Below are 10177 nucleotides of genomic sequence, written 5' to 3' on the forward strand. Positions count from 1 at the left end.
TCTGAGGCACCCCCTCTGGGAAACTTCACCGGAATCGGTCCCATCCTCGGTTTTTTTGCTTCCATCCCATCAGCAGCTGTGGTGGGAACTAGGGCATCCCCTACATCGTCGATTGCACAACTTGTCAAGGCACCAGAGATTACAGCTGCAAAATCCTTCAGGGTTCCTAAGAAGAAGAGGTGCTTAAAGCTCCGGAACTATGAGGTGTTCCTAAAACTCATCGAGGACACCCAATTACTGGAATGCATGGAGACCGCAGAGAAAGTTCTTGTTGGGCGGGTTCGTGGCAGACATTACAGTGTGGAAAAGCTTCAACAATGGACACCGGAGGTCTGTGGAAATCACTTGAAAGATCTCCCAAAGGTTCAAACATTCGTCAAAGGTTGGTTTTTGCTTCAGTTCATCTGCCTCGCTCACACCAATTGGTACTTTCAACAGTCTGGCACATTGATCAAGCACTAGTTCTGCTTAGAATATGGACGCCTATGTTTGACCCGGAGCAGGAGAGGGTCGATGCTGGACCCATATGGGTACGCTTTCCAGGGTTACCTTTACATTTATGGATGGAGGACGTGTTGAAGCGGATCGGGAATGCCATTGGCAACTACCTTACATATGATAATTCTTTTCAGAGTACGGGGTGCATGGCTTTTGCCAGGATACTAGTGCACCTGGATCTCTCAGATGGCCTTCTGGAGTACATTAACATACAGTGGCGGAATGCTACAAGAAAGCAGATACTGGACTATGAGGGTGTCCCCTTTAGGTGCAGACAATGCCATAAGGTGGGTCATTTGTTTAAAGACTGTCCACTTAACGACAAGGGTTTCAAAAAGACCTCGATATAGGAACCTGTGGCACAGGATCCCCCATTTCAGGAGGAGCAGCCTCAGAATTCAGAGCCTACAGAAGGGATGGCCGAGACGCAGAAGGCCTCAATAGGCAAGGCTACGGACCCTCCTCCGACCACTCTGAAGAAGCATGGCAGACCTCCCCATCAGCCTCCAGCATGAGCTCAAACGACCTCCAGTGACTCTCCTTCTCCGGGTAAGAGCCTCCCCTTAACTTCATCCTCTCCATGCTGCACATATTTTCTTGATAACATTACTACTGGTTTATTTTTCGGTTTATCATCTGGTGTTAATTTTGGTTTGGGTCCAGCCCCTTTTATAGTTGCCTCCTCCCCTATTTTCTATCAAGTTACTTCCGGACCCGTTTTTACCACCACTCCTTCCTTCCCTTCGACCTCCCCTCTCCCTCCATCTTCCATCTTTTTTCAGGCACCCCCTACATCTGGTTATATGACTCGCTCAAAAGCCAAGAGACAGGCTTTAGACCATGTCAGGCTTGATATCATACACAACCCCCCACCGCATAAGCTCCATAGGGGAAGACCCTCCAGGATCACAATCGCTCAATCTATGGCAGGAGATGAGATTTCCTTGGGTAAACAATCCACTATACCTGGGGTTCTTAGAGCCAGAGAAACCCCCTCCATGAAAATCATCTCCTTCAACTATCGGGGGCTTGCTCGCTCAAAAGCCAAGAGACAGGCTTTAGACCATGTCGGGCTTGATATCGTACACACCCCCCCGCCGCATAAGCTCCATAGGGGAAGACCCTCCAGAATCACAATCGCTCAATCTGTGGCAGGAGATGAGATTTCCTTGGGCAAACAATCCACTATACCTGGGGTTCTTAGAGCCAGAGAAACCCCCTCCATGAAAATCATCTCCTTCAACTGTTGGGGGCTTTCTAGGCATGAAAAAAAATTAGCACTCCGTCGGTTAATTACAACCGACTCGCTTGATATTATCTTTCTACAAGAGACTCTTGGACCTGCTACTATCATTTCCCATACCCTTCAAAACATGTTCCCAGGGTGGTTTTTTTTGGTTTGGACGCACATGGAATATCTGGGGGCATTGCCATGGGATATAACTCCCGCTCCATAAAGCTGCACAATTGTTGGGGAGGGACTGGCCATATTGGTGCTGACATACATTCAGCGGATCTGGGAATGAATTTTAGAATTTATAATATATATGGACCTTGTCAAAACAGACCTGAATTCTGGGAAAATCTCCTGGGTTCGGAGCAGTTTTTGGCAGACCATCTGATTCTTGGAGGCGATCTCAATTTTTCCATCGGTCATGCTGAGTCTTGGGGGCATAGAGCACAGAGGGACTCCCTATCTGATTATTTCTCATCCATTCTGGATACACATCAGTTGATTGATATCCCTTCAGCTAAATTACAAGCGACTTGGAGGAATAACAGGACAGGGGAACATGGTCTGGCTCATAGACTTGATCGATTCTTGGTCAAAGAGAAGGTACTTGATCTGGGCTTACACATCAGAAAACGGGTTGGATCTGGGGGGATCTCTAATCATCTCCCCATTTATATGGATATTGAAGGGGGTAGAACAAAGCCCAAGGGACCTTTTAAATTATGCTCTGCCTGGCTCAGGGAAGACTCTTATATCAGCATGGTCACTGAATATTGGAAAGAAAATCTGCCTGGGGCTGGGGGTAATACCACACAAGGTTTTATTCAAAATCTTACAGAGTTGAAGAAAATGTCAAAACATTGGGCACACAACAAAAGGATACAGGATGAGCATTCCCTACAACAGATAGAATCTGAATTATCTGTCTTTGAAAATGATCAGGGAGGATTATTCACTTCTAATGATCACAAGGAAAAGATCACATCCCTATACTCTACTAGAGGGAAAATACTTAAGGACCGTGAAGAAGCTTGGCGGCTAAGAAGCAAGGCTATATGGATGAAGGATGGGGATGCAAATACCAAATTCTATCATAAGTTCGCCAATGGAAGGAAAGCAATCAATACTATTTGGCAGCTTCAGAATGAATAGGGACAGGTTGTCAACACATTCCAACAACTGGCTGAACTGAAAACCTCTCACTTTAAACGAATTTACAGTGCCCCGTGGGAAGCAAACCTGGCAGACATCATAAGAGTGGCTCAACTTTTTCTGAGGTACGTAGATCATGAGGAGGAAGGGGACCTGACCAAAGCAGTTACTCTAGAAGAGTTGGAGACCAACATGAATTGGTTTAAAAAGGACAAAAGCCCAGGACCTGAGGGATGGTCAATAGAGTTCTACTTGGCTTTCTTTGACATCATAGGTGAATATCTGCTAAAAGTAGTGGAGGATACCAAAATTAGTGGGAATATAGCAGCATCCATCATGTCTGCCTTCATTGCGCTCATCCCGAAAACAGATAATCCGGTCTCCTACGAAGAATATCGCCCTATCTCACTCTGCAACTGCATATACAAGATTATTGCAAATATCATCGCTAACCGAATGCAGCCCATTCTTTCCAACCATATCTCACTGGAACAATTCCCTTTTTTACAAGATCGACAAATCCATGAGACAGTGGGCACTGCACAGGAAGTATTACATACTTTACATACTAGGAGATGAAAAGGCACGATTCTCAAAGTTTATCCAAGGCTTTTTACAGAGTAAATTGGTTATACATTAGAATATTATTAACCCATCTGGGCTTTCCATTCATATTCATCAAATGGATTATGAGTTGTATAACTAACATTCCCTTCAGAATTCTAGTCAATGGAAGTGCATCCCCTTTTTTCTCCTCTGAAAGAAGTTTGCGGCAGGGATGCCCGCTGTCACCATTACTCTTCCTCCTAGTCATGGAGGGCCTCAACAAACTCTTAAACGATGAACATAGAAGAGGCAGATTACAGGGCATAAAGATATCAGACGGTTGTATGATAACACATTTACTTTTTGTGGATGACGTCCTAATATTTCTCAACGGCAACATTGGTGACCTTACCATCATCAAAGCCTCTTTCTCCCTATTTCAATTGGCCACAGGAATGTTGATAAATGATGCAAAATCTACGTTGACAGCAGCGGAATGCACACCACACGAGATCCTATTTGCACTTCAACGCTTTCCATTTACTCAATTGAGCCTGACGGAAGGACTGAAATATCTGGGGTATAAGTTAAAACCCCTGGGCTACAAGATCGCCGATTGGACTTGGCTCATCTCAAAGATGGAAAAAAGACTCAATATCTGGTACCTCAAATATCTATCGTGTGCTGGGCGACTCACACTCATCAAGAGCGTCCTAGAAGCCACTCCAGTTTACTGGATGTCTCTGGCTTGGATACCCAGGGGTATCCTCACCAGGATTCAATCCCTCTGCTGTAGATTTCTCTGGAAGGGTAGCATGCAAGGCAAGAATTTTGCTTGGGTAAATTGGGATGCCCTTAATTTACCAAAGAAGTGGGGGGGATGGGGCTTAAAAAAGCTTGATGATTTTTCATCTGCTCTGGCTGCTAAGCTAGGTTGGCACCTGGTAACAACAGACAGCCTATGGACAAAGGTTACTGTTGCAAAATATATAGCCCCATTACACATTATGGATTGGATTAGGCGACCACACAGATGTACATCTGGGATTTCTATCATCTGGAAAGCGGTTATAAAGGCTTTAGACCCTATCAGAGCGGGTATAACTTGGAGAATACACTCAGGAAATAAAGTGCGCATTGGTATTGATCCATGGATTGGCTGTGGGAACATGCATAGACTACCTCATGAACTCATACATCACCTACATAATCAAAATACCACTCACATAGCCCATATTGCAGATGATGATAATACCACTTTCCTACAACAGGCCTGGAAAACTGCACTTCATCTTCATATACCTCCTCAATGGGCACAGCTATGGGAGGATTATACACAGGCACTCACAGAGGCTCACATTCGCATCACTGAAGGAGATGATGAGGTAATTTGGGCCCTATCTAAATCTGGGAGATACTCCCCCAAAGATGGCTACTTGGCCCTGTCTGAACCTAGAAGACCTCAGATCATTGCAGAATGGTGGAGGCATCTCTGGAAACTAAAGGCCCCTCCCAGGTCTCGGATGCTAATGTGGACTATCTTACAGAATAAAATACCTACAGGCGATAACCTCCTTAAGCGAGCACAATATGGCCCTCACTGGTGTCACCTTTGCAGAAGTGAAAATGAATCCACACAACACCTTTTTCTCGACTGCACAGAAGCTTGAAAATTGTAGGACATCATAATCCCTGTTGTTGCTCCAGCGAGTATATGGGCAGGCTTAACTATTACTGAGGCCTATAAGACCTAGTATACATCCGCAGCTACACATAAGCATCGAAATTTGCCTCTTCTGATATGCTGGGCTATTTGGATCGCCCGAAATCACATGATCTTTCAGAACCATCCACCGCGCTGGTCTATTATTGCCACCAAAGTTCTGGCTAACTACACACTTATACTAGATGACCCACCCCCACGAAGGCCCAGGAATATCGTACCTGAACATATTGATGATAGTAAGCCATGGGCTTATTTTTACGGGGCTGCACAAGAGACTGGGTGAGGTGGGGGTGTTATCCTTCATATCAACCATCATCATTCTTACAACATGCTCATGGGTTTCAGAAGAGGCACAAATAACTTTGCAGAACTACTAGCTACAAAACATCTCATACATTTTTCTTTGGAGATAAATGTCAGAGACATACAACTATTCGGGGACTCCAAAATCATATGCGACTGGCTAAATAGAACTACTAGATGCTCTTGTTTTTCTTTAAGTCATATTCTGGATGAAACTCCGAGATTGATATCATCTTTTCACTCCTTCACATGTAAACACATTTTCAGGGAGCGGAACAGGGTTGTTGATAGCCTATCCAAAGAAGCTACGATCGAGGAGCCGGGCATCTGGATGATCCGGGAACTGCATGATGGAGAACACTACCAATATTATCACTAGCCATTTATGGATCTAATAGATTAATTTTCTGATGGCATATGAACATTATCATTTTGTGTATATATTTATTGCATGAAGAACTTCACAGTTTTTATATCCTGTAGTTTTTACAGTTCTATATATATTGTTGCCTCCCTGCGTGGATCAAGGCAACAATTTTTTGTCATTGTTGTTGATGACAGACAAGTTTTTTGAAAATGATCTAAATATGCATTTATGCATATGAAAAATGTAATTTCTTTTTACTAATGAAATTATGATTTTTCCCAGGGTAAAAAAACAAAAAAAAAAAACAAAAAAAAAAAAACAGATAGGTGCAACAATTTAAAATTTCAAAAACCTACGCATGTTAGAAATAATCATAGAGGTTCCCTATTCAAAAAACATATGCTAATTGCATAGGCAATCAGAATAAAACCACTCCAAGTCTTCATTTTTTGGAGGGAAAATTAGTGGATGGGAAGCATTAGAAACGAGCAGTACCTTTATTAAGCTTGTGAAGTGATGGTCATCTATACTTGCTCAACTATTAATGCCTGATGGTTTTAACTTTTACCTAATTTTAAGGAAATGAACTATGTATCATAACTTCAAAATGCATGCAATAATATCTTTCTGAGTATTCGGAGAAAAAAATGTGAAATAAAAATACACAACTTTTCAGAGAAAAACGTATACTATTTCATAGAACAGAAATAAGAGGTTGCAAAAGAAACATCGTAAGGCATAAAGTGATGAAATCCATTATCCATGTAGTTCATATTGTTTATGTGAACATGTTATGGTATATTGTTTTAAGATTTATTGTATTTAATTTTTAAACAAGTTTGAGGGACACAAGATTGCACAACATGTGAAATTTTTTTCATTTATGCCATTTTTCCATATCCTACCTATTTATGGCATTGTTTTTTGACATGAAGAGATTTATGACAACAAATTCCATATGATTATTCTCTTTCAAACAGAGTTAAAACTGTAAATTCTATTGAAAAATTCAGAAACCTACGCATGATAGAAATAGTGAGACAGATGGCCTAGCACCCGATGATAATATTCAATAAACCTATGTCGATTGCATATACAATCAGAATAAAACCACTCCAAGTCTTCATTTTTTGGTTGGAATATTAGGGGATGGGAAGCATTAGAAAGTAATGGTACCTTTATTCAGGCTTTTGACATGAGGGTCATCTATACCTGCACACCTATTAATGGTTGATGATTTTAACTTGTACCTAGTTGTAAGGAAATTACCTATGTATCGTAACTAATTGTAATTGAGTGGTTATCTAGGCTTGTAAACATAAAAATGAAGAGATTTATGAAAACAACTTCCATATGATCATTCTCTTTCAAACATAGTTAAAACTGTAAATTGAAAATTTCAGGAACCTACGCATGTTTTTAATAACCAGACAAGTGCAACATACTTAAATTGTAAATTTAAAATTTCGGAAACATGCGCATGTCAGAAATAATTAGAGAGGTGCCCTATTAAATAAACCTATGTTGATTGCATAGGAAATCAAACTAAAATCACTCCAGGACTTCATTTTTTGGAGGGAAAATTAGTGGATGGGAAGCATTAGAAATGAGCAATACCTTTTATCAGGCTTGTGACATGATGGTCATCTATGCCTGCTCAGCTATTAATGGTTGATGGTTTTAAATTTTACCTAATTTTAAGGAAATTACCTATGTATCATAACTTCAAAATGCATGCAATAGTATCTTTTTGAGTAGTCAGAGAGAAAATGTGAAATAAAAATACACAACGTTTCAGAGCAAAACTTATACTATTTCATAGAACGGAAATGAGAGGTTGCAAAGGAAATGGTGTAAGGCATAAAGTGATGAAATCCATTATCCATGTAGTTTTTATTGTTTATGTGAACATGTTATGGTATATTATTTTAAGATTTATTGTTTTTAATTTTTAAACAAGTTTGAGGGACACAAGATTGCATAACATATGATTTTTTTTTCATTTATGCTATTTTTCCATATGCTGCCTATTTGTGGCGTTGTTTTTTTACATGAAGAGATTTATGACAACAACTTCCATATGATCATTCTCTTTCAAACATAGTTAAAACTGTAAATTTTATTGAAAATTTCATAAATGTACACATGATAGAAACAGCCAAACATGTGCCCTAGCACCCGATGATAATATTCAATAAACCTATGCCAATTGCATAGGCAATTAGAATAAAACCACTCCAAGTCTTCGTTTTTTTTATGGAACATTAGTGGATGGGAAACATTAGAAAGGAACAGTACCTTTTATCGGGTTTCTGACGTGATGGTCATTTATGCTTGCTCAGCTATTAATGGTTGATGGTTTTAACTTGTACCTAATTGTAAGGAAATTACCTATGTATCATACCTAATTGTAATTGAGTGGTTATCTAGGCTTGTAAACATAAAAATTAAGAGATTTCTGAAGAAAAAAAAAAAAAAAAAAAACTTCCATATGATCATTCTCTTTCAAACATAGTTAAAACTATAAATCAAAAATTTCATAAACCTATGCATGTTAGAAACAATCAGGCAGGCGCAACATGCTTAAAAATGTATATTGAAAATTTCATAAACTTAAGCATGTTAGAAACAATCAGAGAAGCGCCCTATTCAATAAACCTATGTTGATTGCATAGGCAATCAGAATCAAACCACTCCAAGTCTTCATTTTTTGGAGGGAAAATTAATGGATGGGAAGCATTAGAAATGAGCAATACCTTTATCAGGCTTGTGAAGTGATTGTCATCTACGCCTGCTGAGCTATTAATGGTTGATGGTTTTAACTTTTACGTAATTTTAAGGAAATTCCCTATGTATCATAACTTCAAAATGCATGCAATAATATCTTTCTGAATATTCAGAGAAAAAAATGTGAAATAAAAATTCACAACATTTCAGAGCAAAACGTATACTATTTCACAGAAAGTGATGAAATCCATTATCCATGTAGTTCCTATTGTTTATGTGAACATGCTATGGTATATTATTTTAAGATTTATTGTATTTAATTTTTAAACAAGTTTGAAGTACACAAGATTGCATAACATATGATTTTTTTTTTATTTATGTTATTTTTCCATATCCTACCTATTTATGGCGTTGTTTTTTGACATGAAGAGATTTAGGACAATAACTTCCATATGATCATTCTCTTTCAATCATAGTTAAAGCTGTAAATTTTATGGAAAATTTCAAAAACCTACACATGATAAAAATAGTCAGACAGATGCCCTAGCACCCAATGATAATATTCAATAAACATATGCCAATTGCATAGACAATCAGAATAAAACCACTCCTATCATCATTTTTTGGTTGGAACATTAGGGGATGGGAAGCATTAGAAAGGAACAGTACCTTTTATTAGGCTTCTAACTTGATGGTCATCTATTCCTGCGCACCTATTAATGGTTGATGGTTTAAACTTGTACCTTATTGTAAGGAAATTACCTATGTATCGTAACTAATTGTAATTGAGTGGTTATCTAGGCTTGTAAACATAAAAATGAAGAGATTTATGACAACAACTTCCATATGATCATTCTCTTTCAAACGTAGTTAAAACTGTAAATTGAAAATTTCAAAAATCTACGCATGTTAGAAATAATCAGACATGCACAACATACTTAAAACTGTAAATTGAAAATTTCAGAAACCAACGCATGTTAGAAATAATCAAAGAGGCCCCCTATTCAATAAAAGTATGCTGATTGCGTAGGAAATCAGAATAAAACCAATCCAAGTCTTCATTTTTTGGAGGGAAAATTAGTGGATGGGAAGCATTAGAAATGAGAAGTACCTTTTATCAGGGTTGTGATGTGATGGTCATCTATGTCTGCTCAGCAATTAATGGTTGATGGTTTTAACTTTTACCTAATTTTAAGGAAATTACCTATGTATCATAACTTCATAATGCATGCAATAATAACTTTCTGAGTAGTCGGAGAAAAAAATGTGAAATAAAAATACATAACGTTTTAGAGCAAAATGTATACTATTTTATAGAACGGAAATGAGAGGTTGCAAAGGAAACGTCGTAAGGCATAAAGTGATGAAATCCATTATCCATGTAGTTTTTATTGTTTATGTGAACATATTATGGTATATTATTTTAAGATTTATTGTTCTTAATTTTTAAACAAGTTTGAGGGACACAAGATTGCATAACATATGAATTTTTTTTTCATTTATGAGATTTTTCCATAGCTACCAATTTATGGTGTTGTTTTTTGACATGAAGAGATTTATGACAACAACTTCCATATGATCATTCTCTTTCAAACATAGTTAAAACTGTAAATTTTATTGAAAA

The 10177-nt window shown here is 38.5% G+C and overlaps 1 protein-coding gene across 1 annotated transcript; it reads left to right on the plus strand.

Moving 5' to 3' along the window:
- Positions 1-1930: 1930 nt before the first annotated feature.
- On the plus strand, positions 1931-2884 carry LOC149150766 (uncharacterized). The gene has a single exon (XM_089442948.1). The coding sequence runs from the start codon at positions 1931-1933 to the stop codon at positions 2882-2884; it is 954 nt and encodes a 317-aa protein (XP_089299074.1).
- The last annotated feature ends 7293 nt before the right edge of the window (positions 2885-10177 follow it).

Source organism: Pinus tabuliformis, chromosome 9, assembly GCF_031772625.1.
Source record: "Pinus tabuliformis cultivar Carrire ecotype Pingquan chromosome 9, CPIR1, whole genome shotgun sequence".
In the NCBI taxonomy this organism is placed as follows: domain Eukaryota; kingdom Viridiplantae; phylum Streptophyta; class Pinopsida; order Pinales; family Pinaceae; genus Pinus; species Pinus tabuliformis.

Excerpts from the sequence above, each read along its gene's own strand:
- LOC149150766 (XM_089442948.1), top strand. The coding sequence starts at position 1,931 with ATGGGATATAACTCCCGCTCCATAAAGCTGCACAATTGTTGGGGAGGG.